The 27,396-nt window shown below is 34.3% G+C and overlaps 1 protein-coding gene across 3 annotated transcripts; it reads right to left on the reverse strand.

Annotated features, from left to right (window-relative positions):
* Positions 1–1,625: 1,625 nt before the first annotated feature.
* Positions 1,626–26,578, reverse strand: LOC135196108 (ras-related protein Rab-30-like). Of its 3 annotated transcripts, none has more exons than XM_064222573.1 (7): positions 26,234–26,578; positions 22,428–22,534; positions 18,717–18,800; positions 17,717–17,900; positions 14,887–15,038; positions 12,354–12,380; positions 1,626–12,019 (listed from the first exon to the last, which is right to left on the reverse strand). In XM_064222573.1, the coding sequence occupies exons 2-7, from the start codon at positions 22,512–22,514 to the stop codon at positions 11,900–11,902; spliced, it is 654 nt and encodes a 217-aa protein (XP_064078643.1). In that variant the 5' UTR covers positions 22,515–22,534; positions 26,234–26,578; the 3' UTR covers positions 1,626–11,899. The 3 variants fall into 3 exon arrangements, with proteins under 3 accessions (XP_064078643.1, XP_064078642.1, XP_064078644.1); XM_064222572.1 differs by having other exon boundaries at positions 26,337–26,562; XM_064222574.1 differs by lacking the exon at positions 12,354–12,380 and having other exon boundaries at positions 26,337–26,575.
* Between the last annotated feature and the right edge of the window lie 818 nt (positions 26,579–27,396).

The following is a 27,396-nucleotide window of genomic DNA, read 5'->3' on the forward strand; positions in this document are numbered from 1 at the left end:
ATAAAACATATCCTGCTTATTTATACAAATGAAATTTATTGAAATCCTTTAGTTTCTTCATCAAAAATACTTTAAATTGAGCTAGTGACGCGGTTTTCTAACATCACAGGAAATAATTATACACTGGAAAATACGCATTCTAACCATTAAATCATAAATAAAGTAAAATAATAAGATGAAGTGCATATGGTAACACTGCTGAAAGCCAATGTTGTGAAGAAAAAACGGCATCACTGGTGCAGACCTCAGAGCTCTGCATTCAATGACATTGAACCCCCTCGAATCTTTTCCGCACTTTTGGTCATTTCTCCGCGCTTTGGCATCACTGAACATGAGGAAAACCTCGCAGTTGAGCTATGAATCACTCGTTTGGAGAAGGTGGAAAGTAAGACGAAGGAAGAGAGTATGAAGGAGGTACAGTAAAAGGAACGAACATGGTTGCAGCTGGCCTGAAGGCACACTGCAAAGAACCTTAAATAATGCCTACAGTGCACCGCATGAGATCTACTGACGGAGTTACCCCCGCCCCTACGGGATACTTCAATTTGGACTGAAGGAATATTGAGGGAGGACCATCAGGTCCAAACAGATCCCCAAGAACGTGGGTTGTATCCTCTCCTGAGAGAGAGGCAGACACAACAGCCTACCCCAGTGAATGTTTCTGGCCAAGCAACCACTGGGAACTAGTGCTGAAAGAAAAATCGAGAATAAGAAGGTTTGGGTAATTCTACAGAATAGTTCCGCACGGGCTGCAAGGAACGTAACCGTGGATATGATATTGACTAGGGATTGGGGCGTCTAATGTATTTCGCCATGTTTAGTACTGGCTTCCGGGGGTTAATTACAGTCGTCCGAATAAATATTACTTAAAATTCTTGTTCAGGAGGTAAAACTGCATAGAAAACTGCAACTGCCATAGTCTAGGCCGCCGCGGAATAGTACTATAGATCTACCAAGGTTTGCAACGGTGTAACAGGAGGAAGACGTTTTGCAGCTGCACTATGAAAACCTTGTCAGGAGAGGGTGGAGGAAAAGGAAACAGAAGAAAGAGCACATAAATGGAGGTAAAGTGAAAGAAGTTGCAGCTATGAGCCAAAGGGATGCTGCAAAGAAGCTTTGGTCGAGGAACTTTGTCCGATGTGACGTCAGAAGCGGAGAAACAGCGGGAAAAGTCAGAACTTTACCGCAGTTTCTCCGCTTCTGACGTCACATCGAACAGAGTTTACCACAAATTGATCACCATGTACAAAGCTTCATTACCCCTTCCAACCTATGCTGAGGAATACTTCTGCACAAAAGGCAATGGTTTCATTCCCATACGAACATCCACTGTTATACATGACTGCAATTTCATTGTTATTGCATTTTGTATAATAAAAAAAAAAATAAAAAAAAATAAAGGTAGTGGGGAAAAAGGGAAAAAAAATAGGCTAAAACTGTGCATTTCTATTTTGAACTGATAAACAACTCTCTTTGAACAGCCCTACTTTATTAGGAAGAGTTAAACCATTCGAGTGGCTTGGGTTTGTACAATTTGATGCTTTATTACGTACGCTGCATAGTACGTAATCTGTATATTAGAAGTGTGAACTACTCCCACTACAGTAGGTCAGTAAAAAATACAATTCTTTACATAATTTATTTCTTGTTTTTAATTCCATCCATTATAAAGAACAAGATTTGACCAAGCCTCGTTTTTTAGTCAATCTGCTGACGAGCAGTTTTGAAAGAAAACCTTTAAGTGTATGTGAAAGAAAATTATGATTTTTTGACACAGCACAATAACATAAGAATCGATACCATCCTGACTAGTATCTCACATGTTTCAACTTTTCACCTTCCTTTAACAGACAAAATTACCTTGTAGGAGGAACAACTCACATACTGTATAGAATTCTAAGCACTGCGTTGGTTGCTGTAAGCAACTACCAGGCTCCAGCATTTATTAAAACTCACTTGTATGACACAAGAAACCAACCTCTTGATTTATGATCTTGTGACTTTTGTATTCCTGTGCACAACTTTAAAAGGAGTTATATTTTACATAATGAAAACATCTAAACAATAGAGTTGACAAACAAATTGTACGAACGGAAATTTTATATTCCATAACTCCACTTCTTTAACCTGTACCGAAAAAAGTCCTAACCAAATGCTAAGTAATTTGTAATTTGTTAAACTATCCTGAAACAAACTCAGAACAATGCTTGATATGTAGGCCATTTGGTAGTGTAATGCTTGTTGAGTTTTGAATGTATACACTGATGTGATCTTAAGGAATAGTATGAAAAAATCTAAAGCAAAGAATGATACATAGTCCTTTGGCAAAGGCCTGCGTTGTCATTACTGAATATACTAGATTGTCTACAGCTTCTACTCCCATCCCTGTACTCTTACATGATAATTCTTAAATCAGATATAATCAGGGCATTTACGAGTACCGAGTTTCAATGGAAATCTTGAAACAAAAGTCTCTACAGCTTTGTCAGTAGTCTAGGAAAGGAGTCATAACATCTACCTACAAAATGCAAGAACTAAATGAGTAATATTTCCCCTTTCAAGGTAATCGATAATTTTTGGGTAATGTTTACAATTATGAATACGGCTAATAAAAGTTAATTACAGAATTTCAAGCCTGTTTCTATAGTAGACTAACCCTTATAGAAATTGAAATACTGTACACAAGCATTATGAAATTATCCCCATCTGCTGGTGACACCATTATGCTGAGTTATAATGATTATAAAAATGATAAATGTCATATATACTGTAGTTCCTATTTGTTCTTCCTGGAGTCTATACCTATGAAGAAAGTTCTCAATATAAATATTACAACAATGAAAAAGTGTAGAATGGTCCCATGACAAACCTCCTGTTCTTGCTGAACAAGACTCAAAGTAGAAATACAAAGTAAAACCATATTTGAAATTATCCTTTATACATGCATGGTATAAATATAAAATTAATTCAAAGTCAAGAGGAAGGAAGTTCAAGGAGAAAAAGCTTTATGCAAATACAAACCACCAAATTATTTTTGCAATGAAAGTTAAATATTCTGTTAAAAACTAGACGAAAACACTTAAAAGCACACAAAAACATGGAAGTTCAAAGGCAACCGAAGGACTCATATGACACTGCATGCCACAGAGTTTTTGTCATCTTTATCACATCAGAAATATTTCTTTTATGAACCCATAACATCGAGCAATCCTGTTAATAGTTTTATAATATAACAGGGCAAGGTTTGTATACGAAATACAAGGAATTCGTCTTAATCCTAATTCACACTACACTTCAACTGGTGGCTGAACTTCAAGGATGATTCCCAAAACAGTCTCAACTGTTAGAGATACATTTAATCCTGGTTATCAACAAATTTGGAACATTTATCATCATACCTTTGTCAATAACAACTGCAAAAGTAATGGAGATGGGTTATTCACTTTTCAACATACTATACGTACATATAAACCATACAGAAATAGTGGCCAGACCTAAATAATAAATACTACAGTCATTGATTTTGCATTATGGGCAAATTTCAGTATACAATACATCATTTATAGAGAAATTTTCCTCCGAGTGGAAAGGGAATTAATCTACCTAACTGTGAGGAAAAAGGGAGCATAAGAAATCTAAAATATTGTTTTTATTATGCCAAAAATACATGAAAACAATTCCTCCAAACATGATCAGTCTCATGATTAAACCAATATAATGGACTGTAAATGATGTCATCATTTACAGTCAACAAACTTCACTATGAAAGAAAACTAATAAATGACAAACAGGATAGTACCAAGAGACTGGCGATGACTTTGTGTACTGTTTAAACTAATTTGTTATAAACTACTTTGGACAGGTAAGCTGAAGTGAATATTTTCCTTTCGTAATATAATGGAAATATTGTATTTACATGCAATTGATGTTCACTCCAGGTCTTGATTTTATTACTTGCTATTTACAGTAACTAGTGTTGAAAGCCCTGAGAGTTTCATAATACGTTAGTAGAGACCACAAATCAGTTTCATTCTGTTTAACAACGTTGGCCCTTCAAGAATAAGGATTCCAGCCACAAGACAAGTTTTCTGCAGATGTCTTGCAACACCTGCTAAGCTTAAAGGTCAACATGTATGTATGCTATACTGTTCACAAGGATCACATGACTAAATGTACTGCAAGGCCCAGAAGGAAGTATTAAAAGGGATAGGAGCAAAGCACTTTCATGAATTTAACATACACCTCTTCAGTGTAGTAGTATCCTGAAATAATTAGTATGTATATTAAATACACAAAAGCACTAGGTACCTATGCTTTTAATACTTCCTCCTGGCTCTTGCAGTACATATAAGTATATAGAAGACTTCAGTGAATTTCAGTATGTATATACAAGTAGTTTTCTTGAAATGTATTATGATTCATCCTCTTAAAGCAATCAGGGATACATTTGATTTTGCGTTAATAAGGTATCTTTGGTCACTTTGCCTTTCTCAGTGAAATCATGAAAGTTTCCATTTCCTTTATAAGCATTTAGGGTCTGAAAGTAATACTAGTTCCAGTAATAAAAATAAAAACACTATCAAATAGTTTAATGATGTACTATATGGTGTGTAGTTAACGTTTAAAAGACTTTATGAAGTGTTACCAAAGGTAGACAGTAACAACAAACAGTTTGTGACATTTTGTATATTCATGACAGCCTAAGAATATGGAGAACAGTGCTGATAAAAAAGCATTAACCTCTGACATACAATTACATATGAAAAAATAATTGTTCCCAGTCCAACCATACTTACCAAAGAGCAATGAAAAGTACTTGCATTAATACATTCTCTAATTCAAAAACTTCAAAAAATAGACATACTTTGGCTGTTAAAACCAAATTTAATTTACATTAACAAGAGACTTATTTCATTCTAAATTTCATATGAACTTGCCCTATACGAAGTGCTTCCTTGGTCTCAATATGAGAGCTTGAAACCCCATAAACACACGACTTGCTTGCCTGAGAGCAAGAACAGCTGGAGTTGAAGATCTGTTATGGGTTTACACTGCCAACAGTCACTGACTGGAATTTCTGAAGCACATCCAAGAGGCTGAGCAAAGAAACCTGAACGCTCTGAAAATATCTAATCGAGAGAATTCTGACAGCACAGACTCTGAACCTAAGATTATGTCTATGAATCCATTTCGTTAAAAAGATTTAAGGTTAAAATTTCAGATCACCCATACTCCTAATAAACCTAGGGAATGTTCTTGATGTGATAAACTTTACATAACTATAAAATTTCCCAAGCCCCACTACAGTACAAAAACATCAACAGGCTTCATTGTCCACATACGATAAAGCAGGTTTCAAAACCATAAACTGGTCCTGTTTAGAATAACAGAAACTCAAGATACAGCACAGGTACACATAACAGAGGTCAAGTTAAACAGTGATAACTAGGAGAAAATGACCAGAGATGCTACAACATTTTTAAAGAAATAAAAAGAACAATGAGGCATGTACTCCAAACAGTTATAGCGTGGTAATATCTATGTGATTTTTTGCTAGCAATATGAAACCTGTAAATACTGTATAGAAGAAATATAATAAATGAGATACTTATAATTCTGCCCTTTCCAGTTTCTAGTAAAGCGAGACGTACTGACAAATACATTAGGTTTGTTTCTATCTCCAAAAAGTGAAAACAATGCCTAAAACTACCCTCTCTCAAGATAGATATCCTTTTCCTTCAATTCTGCAGCTGGGACGAGAAGGGTCATATGGAAGCTTGCACCTCTTCCAGTATCCCACACTTTCTTGGTTAATCTGCCTTTACGGTAACAACGCCTTCCATTATTTTAAGAGCTTAATTCAATGTCACAGACTTTCACGCAGCTAACTATTCATATTAGCATAACAAGTGCTACGACTAACATTAAATGACTTCAAGTGAAAGCTTTGAAAAATCAAACTATATTATATCATTAGTAGAAACACAAAAGGACAAAAGTCCATCCTTTACAATGTAAAGCTCTACTACTAAATCATCAATGAAATTAAGATTAAATTAAAGCTAGATAATACATAATGACATTCATCTAAGATGAAAACTGGAAACTGCTGGTTCATTTTTACTTGTGAAATGGATTCCCAATGCCACCAAAGAAAGCAGAGAATGAAAGAAGAGTTCTGAAAGTGACTGTTATGTTTCAAACACATTCATTCACACACACTAGTACTGCAATTAGTATGCTATGCATTGAGATCATCTTCAAATTGACTTGGCTATCAAAAGCAAATTAATCTATAAATAAACCACCTTCTTGATGAAGAAAAAACTGGAAAAAGTTTAGAATCAGTAGTTGTTTCTTTGCAAAAACAATTGAAACTAGGAAATTCAGACAATACTTTGCAGCTCTTAATCTTTTATCCTAAGATTTTCTAATAAAGAGACTGGGCTGACAACAGACACAGAATATTATTATATTATTAAAAAGATTTGTCATGTGCAACACACAAAGAAAACACTTATCACACGGAAATCAGTAGTAGGAGTGGATAAGGAAGTCCAGATACTTTATATTAATGCATTCACTGATAACCAATCTGCTGTACACCAGATAATGATTCTTTCTTATCCCTTCTTTAAAGTATAGTATGGCTTTTACGTAAAATCTTGAAAGAATGGGAAAATTTGTCAAGAAAGCATGGGGTCTGTCTGTAAACCATAATAATTAAGAGATCATGCACTGTAGAGAGCGAAATGAGGACACTGGGTGCAAGAAAGAACTGAAGTCCCTGAAAACAACATCTGGCAATAAGAACTAAGCAGTTGGACCCTTATTATTTAAATGGACCCAAGATCACAAGACACAGTTGTAGTCTGTGTACTCTTTCCCTATTTCAAAATGAATATGGTAAGAGTTTGAATGTGCATTGTACATAACAATAATTGCAGTGGGTTTTAATTTGGCAAAGATAACTGGTGAACTACACAGGATAGAAGACAGGTACTAGTTAGACTTGCTTGATAATTATATCTTACCAAGAAATCAATTCACTAAAAGCAGAAGAATAATGCATTACCTTTAACCAAATCATTAAGTGGCAACTTTAAAGATACATTAGAGGAAGAAACCATGACAAATCTTTTTTGTTTATGGTACCCACATGACCATGCAAGCTGCCAGAATTTGATAAAAATTACATACTGAAAACCAAATACTAAGAAAATTTAAAACAGAAATAGCTTTCCTGATAAGCCATGAATTGAAGAGAATGCGTAAAACTCATAAAAAGAACAAAATGATGTTAACTATTATAGTACAACTGGATGAAATTTCACCATCTCCTCCCAACGTTTCATAATGCAAGAGGCCTCTGTGAAATTCTGCCACTTTTATCTTTCCCTTCAGTCTACTTGCTGGAGAAATATATGAGCAGACACTGGAAGATGTAAAGCCAAAAAGCAAAACCATTCTTTTATTGACTCCGGTTCCACATAAGCACAAAAACAGGATCATAAATGACAACACTCAAAACATGTGCACTATTCAAGTTTGCCTCCAAGAACAAGACTGATGTAAGTGATATATTTGGAAAGATCAAAGAAGGGGTAAATATAATGACGGGACGTAAAACAAAATAATTTAACTGGCAATAAAGGTCACTGACACAGAATATGATTCCTTAAATTTAGCAGCTAATGAGGTAAAAGCAAACTCAAGCTATGATAATGAAAAATAAAAGGAAAAAATACAAAATCTAAAGTATGTAATAATTACATATTTTACTAGTCTCATGAAATATCCCTTACAGCATGACCAGCTATACAATAAACAGGGTCGTCTTCTGATGAAGAGTTCATTTATTTTCCCGCATGAATCTACTTCCAGGAGCCATTTAATCAATAGATTCAAAACAAAATTGGGAATGGGGGTTTCTCCTAGTGGTACGAAGCTCTCCTTGGAGAATGACAAAAGCTTTTCTTTCAAGAACTACCATTTTTTGGCTAACTGGTCACAATGTGAGTGGTAGTGCGTGAGTAACATGGGAGATCTCTTCAAACTATAGAGACGGATAAAGGTTCTGAAAATATGGATACTTGTTGGTCTTTGAGTGATTTTAAACATTTTGAAGCTGAAAAGGTCAGATCATTACATTCGCAATTGAATTGGAAATTAGTACAAATCAAAAGGTGACAAGCTACAGAAATTAATAAAGTACCAAGAATATTGGTAACTATTCATCACAGAAGAAAAGGTGCAATGTTATACATGTCTTGAAAATGTGATACATGTCTTGAAAATTTAGATAAATTATTCTGGTAAAGATCTGATCAGTCCTTAAAGGAAGATAAAAAAAAAAAGATAAAAAAAAAGCTTGACATACTCTCTTGAGCTTCACTTTAACAAAAGTTTTAGCAAAATGGGCTGGTAAATTACAGAAATAAAGCTAAAGTTTAGAATGAAACTGAATAAACTAATGCTTTTTATCATTCATGTCACTAATGATAATGCGTAACTAATGTTGCTTCAGGTGATGACAATAAAAAGTAATTTACCAATTTAGGAAAATGATTAAAAGGTCAACATATTCTACACTTACATAAGAAAATGCAGAATAATGACGCAGATATGGTATGGAATCACATCCTGACTAGGACAAGCAATGATGAAAACTAAAGTGTAGCAAGTTATTTGAGCATTTATCTTGAGCAACTTTTGGATAAATAAGAATGACATGAAAATCAGAAATATTTTGGGTTTCAAACCAGGTGATGGTAATGAACCGATGTTCAACCAGAAACAAGGTTAAAAGGAAATCTAAAATGATCAAAAGAATTCTACAGACAGAATACAAACTAAAGGCATTGATGTCAGTGAAGACAAATCCAGTTTTAAGAGGACTGTTAGAAAAAATGCTCATATGTATAAAATGCAATATGATATTGAAAAAAAGCTATAAATATTCAGTACCTTGGACTTTCTAAGCATATGTGTAGCATATTTGTATGGCAATATATGCTACACATATACAATAGTAAATGCTATATAACATAAATACTTAATGACTAGGGTTCAAAAGCTGACAAGAACTATGAATGACAGATAAAATACAAAAATCATTTTAAACACAAAACAGAAATTTAAAAGTAACATAAACCAAGTTTATAAACCTAAACCTTACATTATGTACCAAAATAACTTAACATTTAAGAATGCAAGTTTTATGATTCTAAAGCACTGGCCTATACCTTATCTGTAGGTAACATCGGCTTACAAAATAAAGACTACATAAACAAAAGGAAGTTCACAGTTACGACTAGAATCAAACGGCATATTCCTGAAAGAGAATTATAGCAGGGTACCACATTTCAAAAAACTGCATCTAGAAGTTAAACTATAAAACTATTTCAAAGCAACCACAGGAAAAGATCTGCTATTTGACAACTTCCCTTCAGGAAAAAAAAAACAATGAACATTCTTAACGATACACTGTAAACATAATCAACCTAAATACCTATGGGTAGGGAACCATACAAATCCTAAGTGTCCAAACACAGATTTGATATACAAACTTCTCTGTGCTAGGTTCATGTTTTTTTTTTTGTTTACAGATGCATTTAATCACTGCTCATAAGGTATAATCAAAACTAACATAAACAGTGAAACAGAGTTATATCATGAAGTTTTGTGCTGACAACCATCACATGAAGGCAAATGAAGGAATTCTATACTTTGAAGTCTTCGTAAAGAAGAGAAGCCAACATAAATAGTAATTTTAATCAATGAAATAAAAAAGTAAAAATTGCTAAGTACATAAAATGCAAATAACCAACTTTAATTTAAAAGATTCAATGATATATTAGACAAAATAAGTTCATTGTTGAGGTTTAATCACTGCATATTTCCAGAAAGTCTAAAAACGCCTGATTTATCATAATCTTGGTGGCAGTACATACTACTAGTACTACTACTGCAGCAGAAGTACCAAACAAGATTTCATAAATCCTTTTTTATTCTCATGATACACATTATAGGCTTACAATATCATAATCTTTTATGAAAATCCTAAGGAAATTACAGGTCTACTCAAAAATAATTAACTCCAGCGTGAATAATGTACAAAATTAACTTCTACTGCTCAAAGTAAAATTATTAAGACCAAGAAAACAATATACAAGATAGAACCATTAGCAAAATAATCTACAGGGTACTGTTCTTAGTGAATATAAGGTTCTAAATGCAAACTTTACCATTACTTCTGATAAAAAAGAAAATGCAACATGAGGACAAAAATTTGAATCAAGAATTTAGATCCTTTACATTAGAGTTTCATAAATAAATTATTAAAAAATAAGAGAGCAGAATTGAATACATGCAGCAAAAAACAGACTATGTATGTAACTGTGTACATTCATGCTTTTATACGTGAAATGTAAAATATCGTAGTGCATACATTAAAACTAAACTTTTGGCACAACAAATCACAAATAAATCAAGTGGCACCTTAATATCTAGGAATGATTTCCTTCTTCAACATTTTTGCAGTAAAACTACTACAAACTTCTTCGTTTCTTTCAGGGGCGATAGAAAATAGTCACATGTATGAGTACCTTATTGCGAAACATCAACAAACTGAACAGAAGAGTTATCTCTCACAAGCCTCCTTTCATAATTGTACGCAACATCTGACATCTGTCGACTATACAAATTCCAGATTCATCTTTTAGAATGTACCACACAATCTTATACGAAAACAAGTTAAGGAATTTTCCAAAACAAATGTCCACTTCAAATACATTTCGTATCTCCCTTAAATATTAAAAATGCTTCTTAATTGCTGTAGAAAGATGTTCGATGATAAAACAGGCCCGTACAGGCAAACCTGAGACCCTAGTTTACCAAGTTGATAAAAACAATTAAGAAAAGCGTAAAAGTCCGAGAAATATGCGATAGTTTTCAAACTGGACCACATTAAGTTGAATCCTTGAGTCTTATCAAACAAACTGTTAAATCTAAAAGGGGTAAATTCCAAGAATATAGAGTTCATGTTATGTGCAGTGTAGAGCTTACCCAACCATGTACGTACAAGTACAACAGACAACTGCGTAAGCATAAGGTCTATTAATCCATTTCTCGAACTCTCCCCTAATTTCCCACAACTAACTCGAATAAAAAATAAAAACAATCATAAAAATAATACAATTATTTTAACTAAACTTATTCCAATATAGCTAAGGCAAACAAAATACGGTGAATCGTATTCAATACCTTATGACAGCTGCTTTTTAATTATGATCTTTATATTTCTTCATTACTTTATCACAGCCCAATTTGAGGATAAGTTACCTTAGACGTTCATACAAATACGAGTCGATAAGTTTATAACGTGACATCAAGACAAAGAGAGTTTCACAGAATGAGTGAAGGTGCAATTGTACAGCTACTAAACTGACTGCTGTAAAAAGTCGGTTTCCATAAAAAAAAAAAAGACCATTCCCATTTACAATAAAAACGTATGAGCATGGTTTGGAATGTACATCTACAAAAAATAAATGCAACCATTCACATGTTTAGCACTTAATATCAGTAACTTAAATATGAGTATCTATTTGAAAAGTTGTAAGGTACAAGTATTTAAATTTAAATTCAACTTAAAATAAATATAAGAATCCGAAGTAGTATTCACTTCTCATTCAGGATGAAAAAATAAAACTTACACGACTGAGACACAATTGTACAAAATAAGTAGCAACTTAGAGAGAACCTAAATGCCTATTTGGAGAGTATAAAAATAAAATATACTGTGAAAAGCATATCGGTGAAAAAACCAGGGTACCATTATTCATCCAGTATAAAATTCTTAACAAACCACGTCTCATTAACACCTCTGAGGGATACTCAGCTACGTCGTAGATGAAGAAATCCAACGAGAACAACAAGCAAACTCGGAACGCGTCTCCCTAGTTGGAGGTAGAGTGACATTTGATACATCTTGAGGAGAGAGATCACCAACTTTGCTATCCTGTAAGATAAATAAAAGCTGTCAGACTATTACTCTCCCATTTGAAGTACTAGTTAACCTAAACAGAAAAAGTCATTTAAAGACAAACATAAGAAAATCTACACACATAGCATAATGTACTTACTATAGCACCTCAACTTAGGCATAAAATTTATTAGCAGCACCATAACTTAGGGGACCAAAAAAGTGGGGTATAATGAAAATAATGGCTAGTACTGAAATAAAAATGTGATCCAACTGTTTATCTCCTGTCTTGTAATAGAACATACAACTATGTTATAATACTGTACTGAATATTTTCTAGAAGAACACTGTACAAAAGTGAAATGCTTACCTTATCAAAATGCCCACTACGCACAAGCTGAAAGAAAAATAGCAAACATTTACAGCCATGTAAAAAATGTTCTTCAATATGTATTATACATAGTACAAGTCTATCAAAGCTTGGAGGTCTACTTATATGATGGGTATAAAAATTGATGGGACAAGTTAGAGGAAAATGATGCCTATTCTCACATAGAGCAGCCGGCAATTCTATCACGCTATTCTAGTAACTCATTTTGTATATTTTGTATACAATCAGTCCCCAGCTTACAAAATTATTTCCAAGTTTACAACACAAGTTCCAGGGTTACGACGCTTACGACTTTGATGTGACAGAAGAAATATGACTCCAAAGTGCAAAATAATCAATATTTGAAGGCTTTTATGATGAAAAATGCAATAATAATGTACCGTAGTTTACAAAGTTTTTACTACACCCAAACATTAAAAGTAAGGTTTTCTTAGGATTTTTGATGATGTTCCAGCTTACAACGGGTCTCAAGAATGGAACCCCTGTTGTAAGCCGGGGACTGCCTGTAATATAGTAACTCAGGTTTTTGTACTCATCGGCTTTTCCGTACACGCTAATTTTATTTTATAAAAATAAGTTCATATCCAATTATATAGTACTAAACCTAATGTTTTAGAGCTACACTATACAGCTTGATCTGTTACCTATATCACTTTACTTATTGTATATATTCATTGGTCTATTACTGCAACTGCTTGATAATTGATACATACTCTTATATGGTATATACATATATCTAAACTTTTTATTTTTTTAGTAGAAAAGTTGCTGTGAATTATTAACATACAGAATTTGAGAACTATGGCATGCAGCTTGATATGTTACAAATATTAACATGAATAATTCACATAAGCTAGAACTTAAACATTAAGTCCACAGTCTCTCCGTCAGAGTATGGCTTACGTGAGGTGGGGCTGCCCAAACTGTGAGTCAAAAATTAACAAAATGGGTCGTGAAACCAGAAGAATAAACTTTTAACCCTATACTATGATTATTTTTAAGACATTGCCTGGGTTTCATTTGGTATTTCTATGTAAGTACTCAAAGATTTACACCCACGCATAAATAACTCTCGTTTGTAAATAACAACTGAAACTTATTAGTCAAATGGACATCCTGTTCTCTTATTTTTGAGGCTGACTTACCAAGCCAGCCTTATACCTAAGAATTTTAGTGGTCATCTTATATTCTGCACCGACTTAAATACTGGTTAATGGTATTCTTTCCAAGTTATGGAAAGTATTTGAATTCCGAATAACTCCCTAAATTTTCAAGAACAGTTTCTCTGCCAAAGCACATGACTGGTTGAGCTACAGTCTTGAATAACTTTAGTCTCTATAGAACTGAAGTACCTGGAAAATATGTTAAGTTACATACCACTGATATGACAATCTCAAGCACTTGTCAAAAATGTTACATTTTTGTCATTGCCAATAAACTTCATACAATCTTTTAAGGCCCCTGATAAATATGTTTGGATTTCAATGTGTATACTTTACAGTCCTCTTTATTTCCTCACAAAGAAATAAAAACAAACGACAACGATTATATATAGTAATCCGTGAATGATGTAACCAGATGCACAAAACGCTTCTGCACATCAAATCACTCAATCAAGATTTATAAAAGAATTAAAATTTGCTGAAAAGAGAAAACTAAAATGCATTAATAATAATCTAATTTACTCTATCAATAATCTCTGCTTATCAAATTTTCATTTGCCTACATTCAGTTCACATCCACATTTTACATGAACACTTTCTAGTTTCAGTCAGTGGCTAAAAAGTACAGGTACAGTAATGAAATCCAGTATTTATACTTCACAAAATAGAAACTATCTAACCACAATGTATTCATTTACATGGTATATACAGCATTTTGTTTCACAAACGCATTGTGTACTTATGGTTAAAAGTGCAGCCTCTATAATGAATAACTACTCGTATATATACATTTCTGAGTAGCGCAATTTAAACTTTACCGAATGCTTTGTTTTAATTGCCCACGACATGAAGCAATTTCCACAGTACAACCAAAAATTAGCCATAATGTCTGGAAATACATTAGTAATCAGAGGAGCAGAGAAAGAGTCCACCATAAAAATGAATGAAGAATGATAAGATGTAGACAGCCAACACCAGCCTTTTAAGATAATTCAAGGAAGTATTTCCAATGATAAGTTACCTACCAATATGAGATGAGGTGAAACAAATTTTAAAGCTTATAATTACTCTCACTGTTCATTTAATAAGTTGGCAGTAACATGCAAATGTGGTCAAGACTTGGAACAAAGTTGTTAAAAAAAAATTCCAAAGAATAAAGTATTTAAAACAGCAATAGGCATATTGAAATCAAGATAAAAATTTGTTTTAATTAATACTTTTGTTTAAAATAGTGATGAAAAGCATAACTTCAAACTGGACACAATAAAGTATACATGGATGAAGACTACTTTACAAAAATAAAATGTTAAATATCAATAATACCAGCAACTGTTTCTAGAGTAAGTTACCTGCGTAAGTTCCTTTGCAATTTCGATAAATAATTTTTCTACATTATCAGCTTCTTTAGCTGAAGTTTCAATAAAGTACATGTTGTGGCGATGTGCAAATTCTTCGCCTACATGCGTAGGAAGTTCCCGATCTTCTCGATCAGTTTTATTTCCTAAGGTTAAGGAAATTGAGGAAAATAGGTTAGTACAGTACAGCTAATTCTATGAAATTAATTACAGTACTGGGTTAAAATGAGCTATGCTAGTACTAAGTCTGAGAAAAGATGAATTGTACAAGTGAAGACAAACTGAGTAATGTCTAATTAAAAAAAGGAAGGTTTATCAAAGGCTAAGTCAGGAAATGATCAAAAGCATGAGTACACACTAAACAAAATAATTTTGTTTTACAATAAACCCAACATTTACAATACAGTATGATTCATCCATGAAAATACCCATTACATAATAGTCCACTGTGCCATCAGCCCTGTGAACTTTCTCTTGGAGTCTATTGAAGCAACTGGAATATGGTTACTATATTTCACAGACCTCTCAACACAAGTACTACCATACTACCAACCCTTAAAATAGAGGCCTCAACAGGTTCAGCTCTTTGGGGACTTAAGAATCCTTGGCCAACCAGAAGCACGGGGAAATAACAGAATTCAGATAGCACCTTAACCTCTCTACACATAGCAGTTAACATAACATCTTCATTCAAAAGTAACTTGATCTATTCAAGTCAACACAAGAACACCTAAAAAGTCTCCATGCATGTTTTACCAAAGCATGTACCTATTATATAAATTCATGCAACCTTCCTAAATCACTATTTGCATTATGAAAATCCTGACAAAAATCAATACCTTTTTGTTGCTACACCAGCTCTCTAAACGAGAACTGAAGACACCCACTGCAATTAAAGCATCAAGCACAAATTTTTGCAGGAAACTGGTTAAAAATAAAAAAATTGTAATTGTAAGGAATCTGTGGCATCTGGTGGAAGCAAGTCACAGATCACGCTTGAACCCAGTGACGCATTAGTGAGAGAGAGAGAGAGAGAGAGAGAGAGAGAGAGAGAGAGAGAGAGAGAGAGAGAGTAGGAGATGATAGAGAGAGAAGAGAGGAGACGGGGGGGGGGAGAGAGAGAGAGAGAGAGAGAGAGAGAGAGAGAGAGAGAGAGAGAGAGAAAGCAAATTCCTCTTCTTTTCCCCCTAGTAGAATAGACCTCTTTTGATTAAATCCCTGTATATAACATGTCAAAATGACCATTACATATCTACGGCCACAGAAGAAATTAATCTGTTACAGCATCTGATAAACTGTCAAATATCAAACTTTACAGAAGTGAACCGACAAAACAGAAAATGATAATGGCATAGAAAATGTACACATCCATATTCTAACAAGCATTGTGGAGGACACTGAATTCCATTATGGAGGACACCAAGTTACCAAACACAAAATCATGAAATACTTGAGGTTGCTCTGACGTACCTATGTGCTTACTCCTAAATTTTCATTTACAAAAATATGACAGAGGAAATCACTTACACTAACTAGCTGAGAGAAAAACAAAAGGTAATGATGAACCAATAAACCTGTAATGCTCTTCTAAAAGTAAAAGACACTATAACTGGCAATAGCTACCACTTACAGTAGATTACTGAATACAATTCATCTTAATCCTCCACTTAACAATTTCATCATAGGATAAGCTACCTTTCAAACTAGTTTCACGCTACATTAGTCCATATGGCACCTGTTATCTATTTGCTCCAGTTTACTGTTAGTATCTAACGAATGCCATCAAGATGTTCTGCAACTGTATACAAGTACAGGTATACATATTTCCTATACTGGGCAATCTTTACTATGCTGACCATAAGGCATGTTTAGAGAGCTTGAAAGGTAACACAAATATATGTGTGACTGAAAGATGTTATGATATAAAATATAAGTGTACTTAGGAAGCAGACCTTCTCTCAAGCATACTTTATTAAAAGTATTGGCTACCTCAGCAGCATTACGCTTGTAAAGAGTCTTCTCTGTTTTTTGAATAGCAGCTTTGTCAGTACTACTTAAACAGGCTAGTAGAGTGCCTATGGGGGTAATTTTCAAATGCATGGTCAAGATCCGTGTATGTACATATTTCTATTTCAATTTTACAGATAAACTATATCATAGTTGTCAAATATTCGGGCTCGTCAGCAGGGGGAATGCCTCATGCCAATCTCCTATTAACTGATGGCGACAAATCTATTTTTCACTGGTTGCTCGGGTCAGGCCTCAAGGCACTTCTGCCGCGTAGAAATATATACACTGATCTTGACCCTGCATTTGAAAATGACTCCCATAGGCACTCTACTAGCCTGTTCAAGTAGTACTGAAAAAGCTGCTATTCGAAGAATAGAGAAGAATCTCAACAAGCGTAACACTGCTGAGGTAGCCATTACTTTTAAAGATATCTAAAATCCAGAGAAATATGTACATAATCACGTATTCTAACTGTTAATAATTTAGTTTAATCAAACTGCTGGGAAGTCCCTTGACCCTAAAGCTAGTCAGATAGATTTGTTCATACATGACGTGGAAAATGGAGCAGAACAGATATAAAGAAGATGGATAGCTATGCCGGAAGAGACCAAAGTGAACAGGTGAATAGTAAAAACCAAATTGTAATGTAGATGAGGTAAATGGATTCCTCACAGAGCCTTCAGTACATATGTTATACATATATACTCATCCATGTAAGGTAAACTGTATGCAAAACTCCCAACAAGGATACAATACCATGAAATTAAAGTACTATTACTCAAAACCACAAAAATAATAATGAAAATATACTCACCTACAAGTACTCTCAGGACCTTACAGCTAGCATACTGCTCAATTTCCCGGAGCCAGTCAGGTAAACAGTCAAAGGTAGGTTGCGAGGATATATCATACACTAGGATGAGGGCATGAGCAGATCGATAATACGACTGTGTAATAGAACGAAATCTTTCCTGTCCTGCTGTGTCCCAGATCTGTAACTGAGAAAATATGTTTAAATTTATATGATTCCTCTTAAGACACTTTGGGGGTTTGGGGTTACTGCTAAGTAACAAAGACCCTATAATATTACCCTACAATAATTCTAATAGCTAGCAGTAATTCCACATACAGTGGGGCCCCCATATTTCTGTTCTCAAGATTCGAGGACTCGCCTATTTGCAGGTTTCTCTATGGATCATGTCTACCCATTATTTGTGGAAAATTTGCCTATTCACAGTATTTTCACTGAGAAATACCCACAGGTGTGCTGATGGTGTAATGTTAGTTAGGGAAAATAGCGTAATATGAAAAGAGAGAGAGAGAGAGAGATCCACTGATAGACAGATGGATATGCAGAGAGAGAGAGAGAGAGAGAGAGAGAGAGAGAGAGAGAGAGAGAGAGAGAGAGAGAGAGAGAGAGAGAGAGAGAGAGAACCAACGGAAGTGTTTATCTGGCTGGCGATGTAATAACCCAAACAAGTGAAGTGTTTATCGTACTGGCGGCAATTAAATAAATGCATTATGTACTGCTCCCCTACAGGGTGCCCCATTTTTTTTATAGATATAATCAATAAAAACTACACAACCTTAAGCCTAACTTGAGAGTGAAGAAAAAATCATCAGCATATGACTGAATCAAGCAAATGGAAGCTTTAAAGGGGTCAATAATGCAGAGTTGAAAATGGGTGGGGAGAACAAATCCCTAAGGAATAGCGCAAAGATACTGAATAGGACAAATGGGTAACTGCCAAAATAATAGACTGATTGATTGGTAAGTACGTAACTTGAAATGGTACTGCTATTTAAACACTAACCTTTATTTTTTCTCCTTCAATCTCTACAGTTTTAATCATAAAATCCACGCCGATAGTAGCTCCCTGCCCCGGAGGGAAAAGCCCCTGAAAAATTAGACACAATTAGAAATAATGATGCATCTTGACATTCATACAAAAAGCTTACAATTTTCACAAGGATCTACTATACTTTACACAGATTTTATCTAGTCTTCATAGTAAATACCAAGGATAACTTTGTCATGGAATATACAATCCAACTGCTACCTTCTTGCACAAGAATTAGAAAGTATGCAATGTAAGTATAAACTTTATGTCAGATATATGACAAATAAAGCAAGCATCATTTCAATACATTTAACATATAAGTTTAAGTTCCAATAATGACCGTTTCAGGAATACTGTCAAGGATACTATAGTCCATTCACGTAAGGTAGATTCTTGTGCCTACGAGACGTTTGTTTGGCGGCCTCTGATTGGCTGGTACTGGGAGGCAGACTGCTCGCTCAGTGGGTTATATTTTCGTTTGTAGCTTAGAAAACTAGCATTATGTTCACATTTCTTCATTTATCTCACGTTTTACAAAAGATAGGAAAGTTTTGGTCATACCAAAGGATTCGGTATTAAATGTACAATTAATTCATCTTTTCCTGAATTCAATAAGTTAAAATACAAAGGAATTACAACGAGTAGAAGTGAAGAGAGAAAATTTCATTCTTTATATGTAGTACCTGTTTTTATTTATCGTCGGAATTTGCATAATTCATGAGATCAAGATAAGATAAAATCTTGTGTTTTTAAACAATAAAATCACCCTGAATACGTTGGTGCTTTCAGATTTTAGATGCGTGTAATATGTAAAGAGAAAATGAAGAATATGTCTAATTATGTTGCATCCGTACTTGACTCGGTTTGACAGTAGTGCTGAGAGACGCAAGATATCGTGGGGTCTGGCCGTCTGGCCCTCTCAGTCTCAGCTAGAGCCGTTGGCGCGTTGGCAGTTGCCAATTAGCGATATGAGAAGTTTGCAGTTTCGAGAATATGTATTTACCGAATTACATTACATTTTCTTTAAATAAATGCATAGATTTCCCATTATGACTTTCGAACAATTTTACTCAAATATCATATATGTCCGTATTTCTAGACATATCTGATAATAAAAAAAGTAAATAATCAGATGGCTGCATCTGGGTGCTGGCTTCAATTTAGTCTAGGTGAGAAATGTGTATGCTTTATAAGGCTCACTGATAAATAACAGAACTTGTTTCTCTGGCCAATAACATCAAAAGCTTATGGTTTTCATATGTTCCCTCAATACCATAAAATTTGTTGACGATGTAAATATAATATTCTGTCTTTTTCAGAATTGCTTGAGTTAGTCTTACACCAGAATTTGCAAAATATTAATTTCTTTTTGCTCATATCGGTAGCCTAATGACATACCAATGTAAGCCTACTGTGTATGACTTTCTTTTGTGTTTATGACATAATATATCTGCATGAACTTCCATTCCTTTTGTTTAAAAAGATGGAGATATAACAGTCTTCTGATCAGTCATAATGTGAAATCTATGCATTTATTTACAGAAAATGTAATGACATAATAATTCGGTAAATACATATTCTCGAAACTGCAAACTTCTCATATCGCTAATTGGCAACTGCCAACGCGCCAACGGCTCTAGCTGAGACTGAGAGGGCCAGACGGCCAGACCCCACGATATCTTGCGTCTCTCAGCACTACTGTCAAACTGAGTCAAGTACGGATGCAACATAATTAGACATATTCTTCATTTTCTCTTTACATATTACACGCATCTAAAATCTGAAAGCACCAGCGTATTCAGGGTGATATTATTGTTTAAAAACACAAGATTTTATCTTATCTTGATCTCATGAATTATGCAAAATCCAACGATAAATAAAAACAGGTACGTACTATAAAGAATGAAATGTTTCTCTCTTCACTTCTATTCGTTGTAATTCCTTTGTATTTTAACTTATTGATTTCAGGAAAAGATGAATTATTTGTACATTTAATACCGAATCCTATGGTATGACCAAAACTTTCCTATCTTTTGTAAAACATGAGCTAAATGAAGAAATGTAAACATAATGCTAGTTTTCTAAGCTACAAACGAAAATATGACCCACTGAGCGAGCAGTCTGCCTCCCGGTACCAGCCAATCAGAGGCCGCCAAACAAATGTCTCGTAGGCACAAGAATCTACCTTATGTGGGACTATAGTACCATTATTTCTAGTACAGGCAGTCCCCGGGTTAAGACGGGGGTTCCGTTCTTAAGATGCGTTGTAACCCGAAAATCGTCGTAAGCCAGAACGACGTTGGAAAAATGTCTTAAACTAATAAAAAGTTATAAAAACCTTACTTGTAATCCTTTGGTTACACTACATGTTGTTTCCTGTAGTGTTATGTACAACCTGGGGGGGGGGGAGTTATTTTCATCAAAAAATTGCTGGTTCTTGAAGGCAAAAACTATTGTAATCCTCTGGTGATACTACATTCTTGAAGTTTTATGTACAACCTGGAGTGATTTTGCCAAATCTTGAGGGCTACAAGAACAGTTGATTACTATTTACGTATCATATAGACTAATTAAAGTAAACGTATCTTTAAATAGGCTTATATTAGTAGCAACAAAAAACATTTACTGGCATGAGTCAGAGGCCGTTTTATGAAACGAACACTTCTCTGTCCTATCTGTTCAGAAAATAAACGTTACGTCAATCCCCAAGACCACTGTTGCCAAGATTCCTCTCTCTCTCTCTCTCTCTCTCTCTCCTCTCTCTCTCTCTCTCTCTCTCTCTCTCTCTCTCTCTGATCAAATTACTGGATAATGTCTCTCTTTGGATACTTGGAATTTACGTTGTAATCTAACAAGAAACTTAATTTTGTTACTATTACTGGAAACAAGCAATGATTTTTTCATTATTTGCGCTTTTGGACTGTTATAAACTTTGCGCATCGCAAGCTAGTATTCAATTATTCGCTCGGAAACTATTTCCGCATATGAGGAGTCACTAAAAAATTAGAAAAATACGACATTAAAAAAAGTGTCCGAAAATCATCATAACCTCAAAAATTTTTGTTTTTGTTGTAATCTAACTAGAAACTTATTTTTATGAATATACTGTGCTAAACTATAAAGGATTGTTTTTGATATTTTCTGTAAGTGGTAGTTGCTGCGTTATTTAAAAGCGTCGTTAACTCGGAGCGTCGGAAGCGTCAGCGTCGTAACGCCGGAACAAACGTCGTAATCCAGGGCGGATTTTTCAATGAATATTTAAGAAAAAGCGTCGTAACCTCGGAACGTCGTAAGCCGGAGTCGTCGTAACACGGGGACTGCCTGTACTCGGCTATTCTCACATACCAGGCTTCTGTCATTAGACTGAGACTATTCAATTTGATGACTTATAGAGACTATAAGAAGAAATTACAATTTTAAGAACTGTAAGTATGCAATACGTACATACAGTAATCATTTCTTAAGCTGATACCCTAATAATTCTACATAAAATAAAAAATCACTTACGAGACGCTTTTTTCTTTCTAGATAGATATAGAAATTTAAACTGCAATTAAATGTTCTACGTTCTTTTAATAAAATTTCAGCATTTCACAATACTCAAAGGAAAAGCATTCTGAGTAAATTATGTTAGCCACACCCATCATTACTTGGAAAAGAAACAATAAAAGGGTCACGCCTTACCTGTGTAAACCGGCGCACCAGACAAGTTTTCCCGACACCAGCATTTCCAATTAGCACCACCTTGAAAAGAAACTTATAGTCCTCCATAGTGAAGGCTGCTTTCACTCCTGCAAGAGAACAAATGTCAGGTTACCAATGGGACGACTTTCAGTACAAAACATTCTTCGTATATTTCATGCAAATCATTAAACATAAACTTTTTCTTTGTAACTTCTGAAAAGAACTCAATAAACAAGGTAGCAAACTCAATAAACAAGGTAGCAAAATCAACTTAATAGTCTTCTGTACTGGTCAGCTGCAATATTACGAATATCTTTTTTTATGCTACCATTTTAAATGTCATATATTTATAAACAAACATGTTATACAGAATGGTAAGTGTAAAGTAGAGGTTAGTTTCGTTTGGGAACTGTGGAATTACTGCTGGGTGCCAGATATCTACAAAATATTAAAGTGTCGACTAAAATGGTGTCTTACTTGCAATGAAAAATGAAAGGTATCCTTCAAATTTTGACACTTGAATGCTATCTATATAGTGTTTCCTTTGATCTGATAGTTCACATTATTATAATCATAAACTGTGCACACTCTTATAAACTCAATTTCATTTTAGAAATTGTGCAGACCAGACTTGATAAATATACTATAAACAATAACTTATTTTCCTCTATTTGAAATCCCTGTGACATACCTACAAAGTCCATATCAAATGTTCTGTATGGAATTCATGTATTCAAGTACTAATCAAACAACTATTTGTCTTATCACAAGATAAGATAAGGATTACACTTATGCGAATTCCCGTGAGCTTCTCCTATCTTAATGGATTTTAAGTGTACATAGTGATTGGCTAGAATGATATAGACTACTGTGCACAACACAATCATAGCAAATGTTTTTCCAGTTTTGAAGAAACTATGCATATGGATAACGTTTTAATACCACACTGAAAAATGTTACTAATATCTGAAGAAATTCCAAATATAAAATATACATTATTCCATCTTCAAAATGTAACTTGGGCCAAACGTCTCAAGGCATTTACGAAAGAACGAAGCATCATGAAAATGAAGACTCTACAGGTCTTATGAATAATAGCTTGGTAGTCTACTGGCTTGCATTAAGTCTATCTTAGTTTAACCAGACCACTGAGCTGATTAACAGCTCTCCTAGGGCTGGCCTGAAGGATTAGCTATTTTTATGTGGCTAGGAACCAATTGGTCACCTAGCAACAGGACCTACAGCTTATTGTGGGAGCCAAACCACATTATATCGAGAAATGAATTTCTATCACCAGAAATAAATTCCTCTGAGCCGAAAATCGAACTTCGGACCACCGGATTGGTAGCCAAGCGTGAAAGCCACTTATCCACAGAGGAACTAGAAGTACCATGTAACTTTGAAGTAGTGTATGTGAGTGAAATTTAGTCAAGTGAGCACCTTTTTAAGGCATGGACACAAAGGTAGCAGTGAGGCATCTTGATAGGCAGGTCTGCGTCATCCCTATGCATATGGCTTTTTGAAACCCACAGTCCTAACTGGCAGGTGTGCCTTTACATAAAGTTGGTCCTTTGGAGATCAGATGGTCAAGGAGTGGTGTTGCTGAACAAGAGCCACTGTCATTTTTTATTTAGTAGTACACAATGATCTTTTTTTACTGTGAAATATTCACTAATTACTGTATTTTGTATCCATTTTATGACCAAATGCACTTTTTGAGATAAAACTATTAAAATATTCTGGTATAAGCATTTCTAGATTGATTTTTTTTTGTTTGAACTAACAAATAAGGTAGTTCTAAGTGCTTTTAGAGGGGTTTTAGTTGCTTCATTGATTTTGTTTGAGATACTACTCTATGGTTATAGTGACTGTAATCCACATCTAACGCTTCAATCACTTAAATATCTAATGTAAACATAAGGTCCTCTATCATAGACCAGATGTTATTCCAGTCATTCAGCATGTCTGTGCAAATCGTCACATTCCAAGTGCACCAACTTCCATTAGTGAACAAACCACGACCCTCCTCTTAAACAGCCTCAGTCAAAAACAACAATTGAAACTTCATGACCTTCATCTAAACCTAAAAAAAATCCCTATGGTAAATAATTGTGTAATGCCTTAAAATTGACAGCCTTTTATTGGTTGGTTTATAATCTCAGTTGCTGGTAGCACACAGGGTAAATTTAATTTTAATTATATTGTAATATATTTGATCTTAGTTATTAGTCATTTGCCAACACAGCTCCACAAAGTTAAGTGTTGCACTTGAATATGCTGTCCCTTCTGTAATATCAGAAATTTAACTGCCAAGTGTGACTTGTAAAATACAGTAATCTCCCTTAACCACTCTGCAGGACAAAAGACAACAACAGCATAGCTAATCAAGTTCATTCTCTCTCTTAATCATTACACAAAAAATAATGAATACAAAGTATTATAACAATCTGAATACAGTACAGGTATAATGTATTAATGGGTATGACAGCATCTTGCTTTTGTGAGAATGCAACAAATATGTAATGTCAATGATAGGTAATTGGAATATAAAGATAAAAAAATTCAACAAATGAACTATACATGGAAGTTTACCAACAGGTGATGCAGAATGCTACACCGACATTTGTTCAGCAACCTACTTGCAAAGCCCAAGTAAACCAGTTTAGAAAATTGAGTTTATTCCTCAATATAATACATAAGCCTTTATCTTTTATATGATTACTTGAATTCATAGGTTAAATCAATAACATTTACTGCGAGTTTTTGGGCAAAGATGGTATATCAATATGATGTCTTTTCAATGAAAAAATGCATGAAAATATTTTAAAATGAATGAACCAATTTTAAAAAACTGGCTGTTTATACCTTTGCAAGATGTTCTCTAGCCTAACCTGTATGTTTCTTTCCAAAGACTGTATTCTATTATGATAGCCAGCGACTGAAACTGGAAACAATAAACAACTGGAGCAAGATGTTAAAACCTAGACTTTGCTTATAAATAAAAAATATACTGAAATGTTAATAATTAGTATAAATTTGTGAGAATTACCCAACTAAATTTCTCTTGTTCAACAATTAACCTAGCCTAGAGCAATGGAGTTTGATCCTCCATTGTTCAAATTTTAACAGATGGAATGGTGACTTGTCTATACCTAGCTACAAAAATCCTGTATTATAACTTAAAATGGTTATTCTCAAAAGGGCTACAACGACCCTAGGCTATGAACAAAGTTGGAGACAAAGTAGCCTAGAGCAGAATTAATCTTGGTATTATGTGGTCAAAATACTTTTAAGAATTAAAAAGTGTACATAATGCCACAGATTAAAATTCTTTAATCAAGTAGAACTTTGCCTAAATTACCTCCTAAGGTGTAAATTGTCCTGACCTACAATTTCTCAGTAGCTAGGCTATTATGGTCAAAATACTGTTTTAAAAGTAAAAGTATAGGCTACCTATATGATGTCTCTAATAAAAGACTTGAATCGAATACATTATGAATTTAATTGTTACAAATTAAGCTGTCTTTGCTTTAAAAAAAAAAATAAAATGAGTCACAATCGGCCAGAATATACCCTGCACTGGGAGAGGGCCATCCTGGAGCCTTGTCGAAAAGCTACCAGTACCTTACAAACGACGATTTTATTATATCCCTTAGACTTGCATCGTTTTAAATCATTGAATAACACTCCACAGAGTATCGTCCACTTTTCAAAATGCCAAAAACACTCGCAAGACACTGCTGAAAAGAATTAAAAAAAAAAAAAAGAAACAATGGTATTAGGTAGGTACACTGTCCCAAACTTGCTTGAACGGAAGGTGTGGCCTGACGACTCCTACTACTAGTCATCGCAAATACGGATCAACTATACGGGCGGGAGCATCTATGATCTATTTTCGGATTAAGGTACCTCACATGATTGTCGTGGGCGGACAGGAAGGGGCGGCGGAGGTGGTACGGGCGTGGCGTAAGAGAGTCGTTAGTATAGGTCCTACTCGTCCTCCTCCACCGCTGTCAGAAAACGTCGTCTGCTGGCAGCTCGATCGATCCTCCAAGGGCTATAATGTCGACATCGAATAAATTTGCTAATACGCTTCGTACAGTCGTTTAATACAGTTAAAAACACACACTTAAAATTATTGAATGTATTAATAAATCGTATTTAATTTCAAATCGTCCGAAATACATTTTGAAATGATTCGTTCTTTACGTATAGGCGATTATGCATTTTACGACGCGCATAATGTCGACATCGAATAAATTTACTAATACGCTTCATAAAGTCGTTTAATACACATTAAAATACATATTTAAAATCATTTAAAGTATTAATAAATAGTATATAACTTCAAATTTATTCTCGGCCGAGATCGGGGTTCTTAAATTATTCGCTCTTTACGTACGCGATTATGCATTTTACGAAGCGTATTATGTCGGCATGAAGTAATTTACACACACACATTTACCATAAAAATTAATAAATTACTATCCATTCAGGGATCGTTTATCATTTCAAATAACTTTTAGCGAAAATACAGTTTTTTGAAAGGTTTCGTTCCTTACACACACGCTTATTAATTTTGTAGTCGTACTCATCATGCATTCTTTCGTATTTTACTAATATTATCGTAATATATGTAATCAATTTACTTTTAAATCTCCTAGAAAAACTTATTATTACACATTCTTCTCGAAGGCGTAGTTTTCGTAAGTTATGCCAGAGAAAACAGTCCTTATGTTTACATTTGTCCTATGCAGAATTTTCTACCGATTGAAATTAACAACACCTATCTTAGTAATGTTTCCTTGTAACCTGTTTAAAGACTACTGTCATAGGATGCAAGACAAAATATATATGTATACGTATGTAACATTGGTTATCCCAAAACAATTTGCAAACACTGAAGCTCACTTTAGAGATAAGTAAAGCTGAGTTACTTGAAATATAATGGTTTCAAGACATTGGATAA

The sequence above is a fragment of the Macrobrachium nipponense genome, chromosome 17, assembly GCF_015104395.2.
Source record: "Macrobrachium nipponense isolate FS-2020 chromosome 17, ASM1510439v2, whole genome shotgun sequence".
Classification (NCBI taxonomy): Eukaryota; Metazoa; Arthropoda; class Malacostraca; order Decapoda; family Palaemonidae; genus Macrobrachium; species Macrobrachium nipponense.